This window comes from Gouania willdenowi, chromosome 16 (genome assembly GCF_900634775.1).
Source record: "Gouania willdenowi chromosome 16, fGouWil2.1, whole genome shotgun sequence".
Classification (NCBI taxonomy): domain Eukaryota; kingdom Metazoa; phylum Chordata; class Actinopteri; order Blenniiformes; family Gobiesocidae; genus Gouania; species Gouania willdenowi.
The window spans coordinates 25,028,468-25,043,494 of NC_041059.1; the positions used below are offsets into that span (position 1 = coordinate 25,028,468).

At 38.8% G+C, this 15,027-nt stretch overlaps 1 protein-coding gene across 1 annotated transcript; it reads right to left on the reverse strand.

Annotated features, from left to right (window-relative positions):
- Positions 1-4,550: 4,550 nt before the first annotated feature.
- coq3 (coenzyme Q3 methyltransferase) lies at positions 4,551-14,469 on the reverse strand. Its single transcript, XM_028471208.1, has 6 exons — positions 14,213-14,469; positions 11,105-11,242; positions 8,512-8,611; positions 7,213-7,464; positions 6,493-6,652; positions 4,551-4,991 (listed from the first exon to the last, which is right to left on the reverse strand). The coding sequence occupies exons 1-6, from the start codon at positions 14,386-14,388 to the stop codon at positions 4,813-4,815; spliced, it is 1,005 nt and encodes a 334-aa protein (XP_028327009.1). The 5' UTR covers positions 14,389-14,469; the 3' UTR covers positions 4,551-4,812.
- Between the last annotated feature and the right edge of the window lie 558 nt (positions 14,470-15,027).

Genomic DNA, 15,027 nt, shown 5'->3' on the forward strand with positions numbered 1-15,027 from the left:
ACTTTTATTATATGCCCTGACTGTATATAATATAGTACATAATATGTGTTACTAATGTGGGTTTTGTCTTCCAGATCGATCAAAAAATCCCAGTGAGGCAGGTAGTACTCCTGCCTCGTAAAAATCGACCTAATCAAAAAGTGAAAAAGCTACTCTGTTGTGTCTTTAATTCATCTGTAACGCTTCTAATAAACCTGATCACACATCACTGCTTTAGATTGCATTCACGTTTATTTTAGACATATATGAAGGTCAAGCATGTCTTATGATCACAGTGCTGCTGACTGTCCAGCAGCTAAGATGAGTGTTGTGCTGGTGAATTGTTGGGAAATTAGCTTTCAGCAAAGGAAAAGTACTGTAGTCTACTCATGTCAAGGCTAATAGTCTAATCTATAACAGTTTGTAATCAGCTTAAATGGTAAAGTCCAAATACAGTCTGCACTCACTGTTGATTTGTTTTGTAGTTTTCTGTAGTATCATATGCGTTAATGAGAATATAAAATAAAATAAAAAACAATTTATTTTACTGTTTAACTAGTCTAAAAATAATACCATAGAGAGGAAACAGACAAGGTTAAGAAAACACCAATATATTGTCATTTATTTGTGCTTTTATTTTGAAGACAGAGTTGAGAATATTCCGGATTGCCAATAACAAACTCTGCTGACTTGTTGCAACAGACCTATTGTCTTGCTCAAGTGATGGAGACACCCACCCTACCAAAGCCCCCAGTCTTCAGGTGAGAACAGTGGTTCCCACTGATGGACAGAGCTGATTGGCTGGTAGGCTTCTCTGACATGTGCACATTGATCTGATCATGATCAAACAGGAAATTGATACATTTAGTGGATTGAATTGGGACCAATGCACAATGCTATTACAAAAACAGTGTTGACTGATTATTTTTTCCCTCATAGTGTGTGATGACTTCATAAGGACAAAAATGTTTGTTAAGACCGAAATTAATCATAGCTAGTTTAGTCCAATCAGTGGCTAATTCTGTGGATAGTTAGTGTAAAAGGACAAAGTGTTAAATGAGAAAACCAAAAGTAATCTTTGTAAAGTAGTTTTAGTGGATTAATAGTCTCTAGCAGGGGTGTAAAACTCATTTTTGCTCAGAGGCCAAATACAGATACAGATTTTAGGTGGCGGTTGGGAGGCATTTTCAAAATTATTGTAACCGAGTTTACACTTAATGTAAGGCACCAATAATGTCCAATCAATAAATAATGGAATTTTTAAACGAATGTTTGTGAGTTTTGAAAAAAAAAAGCTCCTGCCATAATTTGTGATTAAAGCTGACTGTGGAGTGTCATTGAATTTGTATTTTTGGAGAGACAGATATTTACATCTTAATTATTTGGTAATTTACAAAATGATTAATGTTCCTTCCTCCGACGGACCAAACTGGACCGTAGGAGTTTGACAGATGCTTTACAGAATCATTCAACTAAAAATAATGTAGCATTTTCTAGACTGAATGTACAAAGTAAAAGACAAACACAAGAGAGGTAAAACTATATTTTTCGTCCGAAGACTAATTGTAATTGTTGGAGTTCCTATTATTATTTTTCTTCCGTAAATTGCTTTTTGCTTAGTCCTAGAACTCCTCCTAGGCTATTAATGCAGCACTTATGACACATACTGTATGTCATCTTATAGGGGCAATGTCAAGGATGTGCAGTTGACCCTTTTTGGAGCCAAAATGTCAAGGTCAAGGTCACGTCAGGTGTTAAAAATGAATGAAACGAATATTTATCATACAAGTTCAATGCTTACATTTATGAAAAGCTCATCTCAAGTGGAGAATTTTATTTAATTTGGACCGAAGCTGTACGTTCTACCAGTAAAAAGATTGGTAGGGTCAAAGTTCATGACGTCACAAAAAAAAAGTTTTTTTTCCCCTATAACGTAGCCAATGCTACCATTGAACAACATCCTTACAATGTGTGACCATGTTCATATTTAAGGTCATGAACTCTTCAGAAAAGTGAACAAAATGAGACCTCAACGCTCTCAGGATGACGAAGCTCAGTCAAAACAAAAACAAAAAAAAAAAATACTTTTTTCCTTATAACTTGGCCACAAATTGAGATACGGTGCTCAAACTGGTACCATTGAACAACATTTCCTTTCAATGTGTTCAATGTGAAATTTAAGGTCAAAGTCAGTCTTCTGTTTTTCCTGCATTATTACTTTGAATTTAATTAATAAAAACAACAAACTTGGCAACAAATACAGATACAGGTTGTCATTTTTGCCATTTTTTTCAATTTTCAATTGCCAAATACATATTCACCTTGCAAATACAGGTCTTGCCTAGTTATTATTATTATTATTATTACAAATAATTACAAAACAAAAAGTGATTAAAACATTCCCTTTACATTCATGTAGTAATTTACATATTAAAAATGGGTATATAATAATTTATTATTTAATAAATATTTTTCTAAACAAAAACAAAGACATCAGATTTGGCAACAAATAAATTTTTGATGAAACAGGAAAGATGCCCAACAAAAATTCTATATATATATAAACTCTTCCTCACCCTCCGCGTCTCTTTTTTCCTCCAAGCTCGGGTCCTGGGACCTTGAGGGTTCTGTGCAGTATCTTTGCTGTTCCTATATATATATATATATATATATATATATTATTTTTATATTATTTATATATATATATATATATATATATATATATATATATATATATATATATATATATATTATCTCAAGGCAAATTCACAAATAGACCTTGTGGCGTGGCAGCTGAAGCCCGCCAACCTGATGTTTGAAGCCAAATAGAAACATAATCTACCTGTTTGAGTTCAACAGTTAGAAAGAAAACAGTGTTTTAATCACTCACTGTGGAACATCTCGACAGGTGGAGGAAGATGCTCATCCTGAGCTTCAGCAGCAAGTGAACCATGGCTCTGTGTGGAGGTCATACCGGGGGCTGGAGAGGAAGAAACAGCCCATACACCCTCACATCTGCTCGGCCTCAGCGGTTCCTGTGAGTCTATGAAGGAATGTCTGTTCATCTCTAGAATCCTCGCTGCAGAGCTGACGGGAGCGCGCATCGTGCATGAGGGTTAATACGTGGGAATGTGAGGTAAAGTCACGTGTCTTGATGGTTTTAGGTTCATCGCTCCAAGAAATGTGAGCTGAGCAAGGTCAGATCAGACCTGGTGTTATTATTACACTGTTCCTTTAAGAGCGAATTATTGACTTCGTGAGGACATTTTTCTCTAGAACATCATGAGAGCGTCACTCCCTGGCAGATATTTATATTATATAATACATTGAGAGGCCAGTCCATTCCCAGAGGAGCTGACTGTGCTCCCTCTGCTGTAAGGACTCAACCACAGCTCTTACTTATAGAGTTTATATTATGTTTATGTGAAGCAAAAAAAAATATTTAAAAAAATGATTGAACAATCTTGGACAGAAGTTACTCTGCACGTTTTAAGCTTAAAGCTGAGACGAGCAAGGATCTTTTGGTAAATGACTTAAGCTAGCGTTGTTGTCACGACATTGTAAGTCATCCATCCATCTTCTACCTCTCTTGTGTGGTCGGTTCGCTGGGGCAGCATCCTTAGCGGAGAGGCCCAGACTTCCCTCTTCCCAGGGGAACCTGCGGCATTCCCAGGCCAGCAGAGACAGTCTCTCCAGCGTGTCCTGGATCTTCATCGGGGGCTCCTTCCTGATCACATCACCACGGAGGCGCCCTAATCAGGCGCCTGAGCCACGTGACCTGGCTCTTCTCAACGCGGAGGAGCAGCGGCTCCTCCAGAAGCTCATTTCTGCTGCTTATACCTGCGATCTCGTCTTTACGGTCATGACCCAAAGCTCATGGCGTAGGTGAAGGTAGGAACGAGGATCAACCCGTAATTCTTGAGCTTTGGTTCTGCCTTTTGGTTCAACTCCCTCTTCACCACGATGTATCGATGCATACGCCGCATCAATCCCGCCTCTGTCTCCTGCTCTACCCTCACTCATGAACAAGATCCTGAAGTACTTGAACTCCTTCTCTTGGGGCAGGATCTCTAACCTGGCAAGAGCCAGATTGATGTGTGGCCCTCCCTCTAACTCGAGTTCTCCACATCGATCTGGGTCTATGTCTGGCAAATCCTTTCGGAACCAGTGAGGAACATGAACAGAATGCTTGAAGCTGATTGGGTGAAGCGCCTGTCCACCATGATTTGTTTTAGCCAATCACACGGGAACAAATTATGTCGTCATCGGCATTTACCGTCTAAAGATGCACAAAGCGTCTCTCGCTGTTGCTCTTTCAAAAAGGAAATAGATTCTTCTAAAACAGTTTATAGCAGCTTCCACAGAACATATCACCTGTCTGCCTTTATTTATTTAACAGGTCATTCCCAAATGCCTCAAAAATGTTTTTAAAAGTTAACAACATAATTTTTTGTGGATCAACTACAGTAGATCTATTGTAATGATTATCAGTTGATAACCAAAAAAATGACTAAATTAACTTTGTGTTAAGGAACTTAGATTTTATTCAGTCTGACATTGAAATAAATGATAAAACTCCATCATCTTGGATCAAATACATTCAACTTTTTTTAGGGCTTATAGATTTTCAGATGAAGTGCAAAGATCCAAAGTTCAGAGAAGGAACATTCAGTTGTACACAAACACACTTTTATTCAGCCTTCTGTAAAACTCCATCATTGTGGAGCAGACTAGTGTCTCTGAACCAACCCCTCTGTTTGCTCTGTGATACGTCACATCCCAGCTGTCCCACAGGGCCTTTCTACTTCACTGCTGTGATGGTGGACCTCCTGCCTAGATGCTGGTGCTGGTGTGAGTCGTGTTCTCCTGTGGTTCAGAGCCACTGTCCCTGGCTCCAGAACTCAGTTTGACCGCGTGGAGGGCGTAGTTTATGGCAGTGCTGTTAGTCCAGCACCAAGCTCCTGATACTGGGTTGTAGAGCATTCCTTGGACAGACTGCACTGAGAAACCATCTGAAGAAAGACACAGAATACAGGAAAACACAAGAAAACCTGGTATTAGTAAAATGATATGGGAACTGCAGTCCTCAGGATACTCAGGCATCTTCATCCAATACAGAACTATGGGAATTGTAAGCAAATATTTAAGAAAAGAGTCAACTTCCTCAAACTGTCCAATGAGTGGACATTGTTTACAGTGGGGCAAAAAAGTATTTAGTCAGTGACCAATTGTGCAAGTTCTCCCACTTAAAAAGATGAGAGAGGCCTGTAATTTTCATCATAGGTATACCTCAACTATGAGATACAAAATGAGAAAAAAAAATCTAGAAAATCACATGTAGGATTTGTAATGAATAATTGGTAAAATAAGTATTTGGTCACCTACAAACAAGCAAGATTTCTGGCTCTCACAGACCTGTTACTGTTACCTGTATTAATGACACCTGTTTGAACTCGTTATCAGTATAAAAGACACCTGTCCACAACCTCAAACAGTCACACTCCAAACTCCACTATGGCCAAGACCAAAGAGCTGTCAAATGACACCAGAAACAAAATTGTAGCCCTGCACCAGGCTAGGAAGACTGAATCTGCAGTAGGTAAGCAGCTTGGTGTGAAGAAATCAACTGTGGGAGCAATTATTATTAAATGGAAGACATTCAAGATCACTAATAATCTCCCTCGATCTGGGGCTCAACACAAGATCTCACCACGTGGGGTCAAAATGATCACAAGAACGGTGAGCAAAAATCCCAGAACCACATGGGGGACCTAGTGAATTACCTGCAGAGAGCTGGGACCAAAGTAATAAAGGCTACCATCAGTAACACACAACACCGCCAGGGACTCAAATCCTGCAGTGCCAGACGTGTCCCCCTGTTTAAGCCAGTACATGTCCGGGCCCGTTTGAAGTTTGCTAGAGAGCATTTGGATGATGAGAAGAGGATTGGGTGGATGTCATGTGATCAGATGAAACCAAAATAGAACTTTTTGGTAAAAACTCAACTCGTTGTGTTTGGAGGAGAAAGAACACCATACCTACTGTAAAGCATATGGGTGGTAACATCATGCTTTAGGGCTGTTTCTCTGCAAAGGGACCAGGACGACTGATCCGTGTAAAGGAAAGAATAAATGGGGCCATGTATCGTGAGACTTTGAGTGAAAACCTCCTTCCATCAGCAACGGCATTGAAGATGAAACGTGGCTGGGTCTTTCAGCACGACAATGATCTGCATGGAGGATTGGGCCAAAATACCAGCAACAGTATGTGAAAACCTTATGAAGACTTACAGAAAACGATTTTTTTTTCTCATTTTGTCTCTCATAGTTGAGGTATACCTATGATGAAAATTACAGGCCTCTCATCTTTTCAAGTGGGAGAACTTGCACAAATGGTGGCTGACTAAATACTTTTTTGCCGCACTATATATCTTTATTTTAAGTGCAAACAACAACAAAATGATCATCTATTATTTACACCACTCCATTTTGTGTGAAGACCTTTAGGACTTACTGGACTCCAGCAGGCGCTCCAGCTCCACGGGGCTGATAAACTTTTCCCAGTCATGTGTGCCACTGGGAACGATGCGCAGCAGCTGCTCGGCTGCGACGATCCCCAGAGCGTAGGACAGGTTGGTCCTGTTGATAGTGGTGATAAAGAGCGAACCGTCTGGCTGCACATACAGGAAGAGGAAAGGGTTCAGTCGTGCTTCTCTGAAGCAACACTGCTGTGAAAGTGCACTGTGTGGTTGTTTCTGTGTCAGGAGGGCATTTGTAGGCTGGATTTCAAGCTTTTAGTGGAAAGACTCCCAAATGTAACACACCTCAGGGTTTAAGTTGAGCGAGGCCAAGATTAAAAGCATGAAGCTCACGATGAATCCTAAAAAGCAGGCACTCATATTAAGACGTCTCTGCATTCAGAGCCTGCAGTCATGTTAACTTTCAAAGAGTAAAAGATGGAAAAACCACAGATGTAGGCGTGATAGCCAGTTCTGCCTCACCCAAATGTAGAGAGTATTAGGTTAGGATCAGTGTGATGTTTTCCTTTGTCCCACTGAACCAGGAGATTAGCTCCCCTCAGATGCACCACTGATGCTGCTGCTTTTTCATACTCAGTAAAACCCCACACCAACACCCGCATGACACACACACTAAACCAACCCATCATGTGCTCATTAAGAGGTGCTCCCTTCTCCACTTGTGCAAAACCTTAACACACAGCACAGATACACACCTTCAGCATCTGACTGCAGCTGGAGGCAAACATTTCCACATCAGCCAGATGTTCAACGACTTCAGAAGCGACCACTGCATCAAACTGGGCCACCTCAGGCTCGTCTCTAGCGCAGAGATCCTCCAAGGTGCAGGCACTGTAGGAGACATGCTGACGGAGGTCTGGGTCAAAGGAGGAGTGCAGCCGGGCAGTGCCAATGCTGTCCTCCACTGGGTCAATGCCCAACACTGTAGCTCCAAGGCGACCAAGGGGCTGTAAAGGACAGGCAGTACAGAAGCAACCCATAAATATCCTCTGATATCTCCCTGTTAGCCAGTTTGATGTAACCAGACATTCACAATCACATAGCAGCTGTACTATGAAGCTGGTTATCAGCATTCTCCTTCAAATTAAAAAAAAACAAGACACAAGTGAGCTTAGTTAGCATCAAATGCTAACTGGATACTGGCAGCATTACTATGTACCTGCATTTGACTGATTCTGATTACATCACCTTTGTGTTTATCACCTAGATGGGTTTTAGGACAACAATGTTCACAGATAAAAACAAAGAAAAATGTATTCATCAGTACACATTCACACCCACCATTATTTATCCTGCTCTATTCAGTACACATGTTGTGATGGATACACACACACACACACATACATTCTTAAGTCCTTTCTACGAGCAGCCCTTTGCTTTTAACAAGCCTCCTGATCTAAAAACAGACATAGCACCATGCACTGCAGGGCCTTCCCGTGGACACAAGCTAAATGTACACCCTCCCTCTTCCAGGGGCAAGCGTCAGTCCTCTAAGGGGTGATCCGTGCTGCAGGAATGCCATATAGTGACATGACACACAGCAACCACCACTATTCTCAGACACTTTTTGGCATTTTGTGTTGTTTGCATCAGCGAGGGAACATGACAGGGCTGCGCAGCTGCAGGGCCTGATTTTGTCTCCTCTGATCATACAGGACCGCTTGTATGTCCTCAATTTACATGGAAGCTGTTTCCGAGCTGCGCAGATATCAGCGCTAACAAACAGATAAACAACTGTAAACGATCAGCTGTCCTATCCACCACACCCGTGACCAGTCAGCTCAAAAGAGAACAAGCACCAGGGTGACAAGGAGGGCCTGAGCTACATGTGCATGTGTGATGTTTGACACTGAAACAAACACAAAATAGGCATGAGCATCAAAACAAAACCACCGGGTCTGACAAAAAAAGAAGTAGTTCAAACACAGTTCAACCATGTTTTCCTTTGTTTGCTCTGGTTTTAGACGATTCTTTGTAATGACACGTGTTCTTACCTCAGTGAGAAGTCCTCCTCCACAGCCCACATCTAGGATGTTCAATCCTGCAAGAGGCTTTCCAGGATGTCGTGCTCTGTGCACGTTCAGGAGATTATCCCTGCAGAGGAGACGGGAAAAATCAAAGCACCTTAAAAAAAATGCACATAGCAAACTATGTCTTAGATTGATCTCGATAAGAACTAATCTGCAGGCTCCAACTGAATAGTTAATCTGTGATTAAACCAATTTGTTGCAGGATGCACTGGCACACAATAGGTGCTAGGATTTGACTTCTCATACGATTGCTTTTCATGAGCTGTAAAATCCAGTACGACGCAAAAAAAAAAAAAAACGTAGATCTTAATTGATCGTGAAGACCTGGCTTCCAGTACTCCATGTTATTAACTAAGTAAAGCAGGTTGTCACAGGAAGTTACATAGCTTTAACTGGACAATGAGGATGTGAAAGTCTCCTACAGTGCATTACATCTATAGAGAAATGATGTGCTTACACAATTCAAGTTGTCATTAATCGCTCAATTCTTAAGCAATTTTCACAGGGTTTGTTTGTAATAAATGTCAGACATGATAGATAGATAGATAGATAGATAGATAGATAGATAGATAGATAGATAGATAGATAGATAGATAGTTTTATTGACAGCATTGTTTAAGGCTATATATTGCATATGACAATTATTATATAATTGTACTACTACTGTATAATTGTTATTGTTATTCTTATAATTATCATTATATTCTCATTATCATATTATTATTTCTATTATTATATTTTCTATTATAGATACTGGTATTCCCATTGTTTATTATTAGTAACATCATTGCTATTTTTATTATTGTTATATTATTATTATTATATTCTTATATTAACTTATTATTATTTAATATGTTTATTATTAATATTGTTTTTATTATTGTATTATAGTTACTGCATTCTTATTATATTATTTTAATACTGCTATTATTATTATTATTATTATTATTATTATTATTATTATTATTATTATTAATATCATCATCATTAGTATTATTACTATTACTATTACTATTATTGATGATGATAGGGATATATCATCATCTTTATTATCACTGTAGCCAAAGAACTGAAATATTCATGGAACAAGAACATAAACAATCCTCACAAAAAACTATTTACAAGTGTACTTGCTGTGCATGCGCACTAAAGGTGCGTTCACACCCAACGTGACTGGAGTGACTGAAGCGACAAGATTGCATTCAAATCAATATAAATGATGCCACCTCAAGTTATCTCCCCTCAAGAGATGTGACTTGCGTGATTTGAGCAACTAGTCAAGCGCGACCTAGTCGCTCAAAGTTGAAAAATTTAAACTTTTTAAGCAACAACTCCCCCAGCCGTCACTGTCTATAGAGCCATGGCAGTAGCCCCTCCCACCCGCTACAGTGAAACGGCTGCAGCGAAGGTCTGCAGCCGGGACCTCTTGAATTTACCGGGGCAAAATTAAATGGTTAATGTCTTGAATAAGCCTACATTCTGCATAAACTCATCCTTTAGTAACCCTGTAAGTTGATCATTTAAACCGTAAAAGCAACACTGTCTATGATATGACCACACACACACACACACACGCACACACCACTTGAAGTGACTGCAGTCGCTACAGTCGCATTCTGTGTGAACGCACCTTTACCAGTGTTTATGCGTTTTGTGAACTATGGTTTCAGCCATTTATTGAAGCTCTTCGTTCTCGTAAGCTTGTATGAGCGATGCCAACACCAACTTGTAAAAAGAGCTGTGCACGAAGAAAACCGGGCTTGTGCACATTCTCTCGCTATTGTTTAATAGGCGTTCGCTCTTGGGAGCAGGTAGAGTGTTGCGCATGTGCACTTTTTCAAAAAAGGGGAGAGGGCGTTTCTTTTCTAAACTTTGAGAAAATGCTCCTCTATACCTTTAATTTCAGGTGTATTCTGACAACTAATATCACCACCCTCTGAGACTATTGTATATCCACTACAGTAAAGTCAACCCAATCAGCCACATTGTTGCAAACTAATCACAGGAACCATTAAATCAAAAAAGGACAGCAGGGTTAACCGTTAAGTAGAAAACGTTGAGCTGCGTCAGGGGCAGTTCTGCTGCTGCTTCTTCAAACACTGCCTGAAGGCAGAGACTGATCAGCTTCACTCAGACAGAATCGTCTCTGAATCTGTCAGGCTGCCATCATAAGAACACATCACCAACCTTACCCCTACAACCACTAAGAGCACAAAGAGGGGGCAGGGAATCTGGCTCACAGGCCCATCTGGGAGAATACTGTCATGTAGATGGAAAAGCACACCAATAACAGATCTTATCAATCAAAAACAACTCAGCCAGCCCCCCAAACATGGGCAGATACAGGATGGGGTGAGCTGGAAACACAGACATGGCTGGAGAAACCCTGTCACTTTAAATACATGCCTGATATGCTGACTGTCCATGGACTGACTGTCCATGTGCACATTGGAGGCTGCTGACGCTATTCATCAACACCCCTGATAATCAATCACCTGTGCCAACTGTGACAGAGCTGTGCCGTTCCAGGAAAGAACCATATGGAACAAAAACTCACCGTATAAAAGGTACTCTGAGGTCGTTCATGGAGTGCAGAGCTGCAAACTCTCCATGTTCATCCCACCACCTGCTGGCCAGCGACTGGAATCTTTTCACCTCATCCGGGTCCACTGTAGTTTGAGAAACTGCTCGAGCACTATGCAAAGAAAAGATAAACAAATAACAGGTGTGATGAACTTTTTTTTTTCTTTAATTACCTAGTTATAAGCAAAACTGACATTATCACGATTAATAGCATCTTGAAATTTCCAAATTATTGCACAGAAATTGTGTTTGTGTGGAAAAAGTTACATTTATAAAGGTGAAATGATTAAAAACTGTTGCTTTTTTTCAGAATGAAAAAAAAAAACACTGAAAGATGCAAACCATGCAGACTTCACAGGTTTGGCCTTGGTTGAAGTCAAGTCTATCATTACAAAAAATCTTACTTATTTTCAAAAACAACCAAGACTTTCTTTCATAATAAAATATACAAAGAATCTTACTTGTAGATTTAGAAAATGCGGTAACACTTTACATAAAGTTTTATAGATAAAGGCTGACATTAAGCTTATGACATGACACCTGACATTAAGCTTATAACATGACACCTGTCATTAGCATGAACAAGAAGACAGTCATCAACATCCCCCGCCAGAATGGTTGTCATTATAACTCACAACCTTTTCCTAAATGTCCTAAATCTAGAACTTAGATGTATACATAAGAAAATATTATCACATGAGAATATAAAATTACTAACTATCTTAAACCATTTCTAAGAAAAGCTGTCCCCTTTGAGAGACCTCGAATAGGTCCAAAAAACAAAACAAGGGCAATAACTCTGGGAAAAATATTTGCGCGCTTTTCATTTTCGAACTCCATCAAGGTATTGATACCCTAAAGCCACACACCGAATTTGGTTATCCTATCTTAAACGATTTCTCAGAAAAGCTGTCCCCTTTAACGCGGACGGATGAACGCACGGACGGAGCTCAAACTAGGACGGACGGACGCACGGATGGACGGAGCTTAAACCTATATCCCCCTTCCACACTTTGTGGCAGGGGATAATAAGGTGCCATGAAGGCTGTCATTAAGTGTTGTTTGTTACGCTAACCCCTTGTTACCCTAACCTCTAACCATACCCAATCCCACTAGATCCCTTCAACTTACCCAAGAAATGACAACATAGCTCCAAAGGTGTCATAATTTAGCAGACACTTAATGACAGCCTTGTGTATGAAACATCAAGTGTTGGAAAACTGCAGAATAAATTTGAACGTTAAAGATTGAAATCTGTTCAGACACAAACTACTGCTCTTTTACACTCAGCTGCTGAGGCACAGTAGTCTGCCCACATTACTGTAGCTCCTCTTTATTTGAACCATAAAAACACAAACCAAACCAACAAATATATTACACAAATCACTGGCAGGAGGGTAGTAATTTGAAGAAATATTTCTTCATGTCATCCTTCGGACCTCAAACTATTTTTAAGAAACCTTAGTACATTTTCAACTAGTTGACTAGTTTAATTGTATAATCACATACTTTAGTAGTATACCACTGTTTCAAGCAAGCACAAAGCAGCTCTAATGAGTAGGTTTAGACAACACTGCTTGAATTAATTGGAAGTGTACGAACAGGTTATTTTATTGCTACTTTTTTTCCCCAACATATATACATAGTACAATACGCTGACAGTTGACATACGAGAAACAAATTTACAATTTCTACACATTACAATACTCTATGTGTGTGTGGTAGAGAGAAGGGATAGAGGAAAAGAAAAAAAAATCAGTTTAGATTATACACATTATAAAAGGATTACAAAAGTAAATTAGAAACATGAAAAATAAATGTGTCAGGAAAGGTCATGAAGCCATCAAAGGACCTCACCTCCTATGGGAGGGTCAGAGTAAAATTACCAGTAATAATAATATTAATAACAAAGATTTCAGTATGAACACATTAAGAAATGCAAACATAATTCCATAACTGTCCATCCTTGTGTAAGAAGAAAATAAAAACAATTGACAATAAAAAAAAAAACCCAGAACTAACAAATTCCACAGACAAACTAAGAGTTATCAAAAAGAAAAAAAAAAACTAAATTCCATGAGTTAAATGAAACAAAACTTTCTTCTTTCAAATTTTGTAATGATGACGAGCTTGCTGTTACATTAAAAGGAGAAGAAAAAAAATAAACATAATAAATGGAGAAGGAAAGGAAATATATAAATACACAATCACATAATTAAAAACAATAATAAATAAAGATTAATCAAAGATAATTTATTGTACTTATTTAACGGTGCTTTTATACGATTAACTCAGTCCCAATAGGAACCAGGGTTCTGAACTGGTCTTGCTTTTGGGACCCATCATCAGCAGACAGCAACAAGTTTTAAAAAAATGTATATTAAATTTCCAAAATCTATTAAAACAAATGGAAATATGTAATTTGATTTCTTAATCAGAAAGTTTAAGCTACTGTGAAATTGCTGTTGCACTTTTGCTTAAACCTTACTTACTTATTTACTTAAACCTGGGTTAAAGCATGAAATTGTTGAATGACAGAGCCTCATTTACTTTTTATTTTGGGATTGTTCTATGCATTTAACTCTGAGGACAATCACAGCAATAAAGTTGCACTTTTGAGAATTTAGCTGATGTCTGCAGTCATTTTAAGGTGCATTAGAGAAAACGAAAATCAAAAATCGAATCGAAACTTAATTTTTTCTTTTTTTAGGCAAAATCGCCCAGCACTACAGGACACATCAATTATCTCACTTATATTTGAAAGTAGGAGTAGGAAAAAGTGTTTAAAACTTTTCTGCTAAGTAAAACCAAATCACACAACTGGTTACAGCTGTCAGTTTGTATTGAGTTTTACCTGCTGTGTCATTAATATCATCCACTCATAAACAGCTTAGTCACTGTTATTCAATCACCTGTAGGTATCACAATGTCATGTTGTAGATTTTGTGATACTTAAATATACTCCGCATTTTCACATCTCTGGAAAACTAACGTAAAGTAAAAAGTCAAGAAGTTGACTTGTTTTTGTGGTAGTTTGTGTGAGTAACCCCAGAAAACCAGTGGAAGTGTGGGTGCTGTGTACCCGGTCAGAGGGGGGCCTGCCCGGTGCTCCCTCTCAGAACAGCCGCTCCTCCTCCTCCTCACTGTCCGCTCTCTGCGGGCCACAGTCCAGCTTAGGCCGCGAAGCACACCGCTATCCGGGACAGCTTTAAGGCTATACAGGCCAGTGAGCAGCCGGTGGAGCTTATTGAAATACATATCTAAACGGTGCTCAGTCTGTCCAGCTCCTCTTTATGCTAACATATTTACCTTTGACTTCTTCGCCTGTGAGGTTTTTAGTGCAGCTGTCAAATGTGCACTCATTGCTGCCACCTGATGGACATTTAGTGTATATAGAGGCAAGTGTAAATTAACGTAGAAATCAACATCTTATATATATATATATATATATATATATATATATATATATATATATATATATATCGCTCATCCTCATTTTCCTTTCTATCTTTAATCTTACCTTCACTCCTAAGAGTAAGGGATAAGTTTTATATTATCATGAGGTTCGTTGTACTTTTTAATCAAAACTGTTAAATTATTCAACGCTTTTTCCAAGTTATTTTTTTTTATTAATCCCAAACATTATTATTTATGGTCCAAGACCTTGATATTTTACTCCAAAATATAATTTATAACAGGTAAAATTTGTCTGGGTTATCTGATATCCAGCCCAATTATATAAAAGTCTACCATCAACTGTAAAAAAGACTAAAGAAAGTGGATTTATTCACGTCTGACACAGCTCAGCAAGCAATTTTGGAGTGGTTAAATACCATTGGGGTTAATAATATATAATAATATATTTTCTATTGTGGTGCAATAGATTTGATTTTTATT

Coding starts and splice junctions, on each gene's coding strand:
- coq3 (XM_028471208.1), bottom strand. CDS start 14,388: ATGTATTTCAATAAGCTCCACCGGCTGCTCACTGGCCTGTATAGCCTT. Junction 11,243..14,212: donor GCAGGCCCCCCTCTGACCGG/GTACACAGCACC, acceptor TTCTTTGCATAG/TGCTCGAGCAGTTTCTCAAA. Junction 4,992..6,492: donor GGAGCGCCTGCTGGAGTCCA/GTAAGTCCTAAA, acceptor GTCTTTCTTCAG/ATGGTTTCTCAGTGCAGTCT.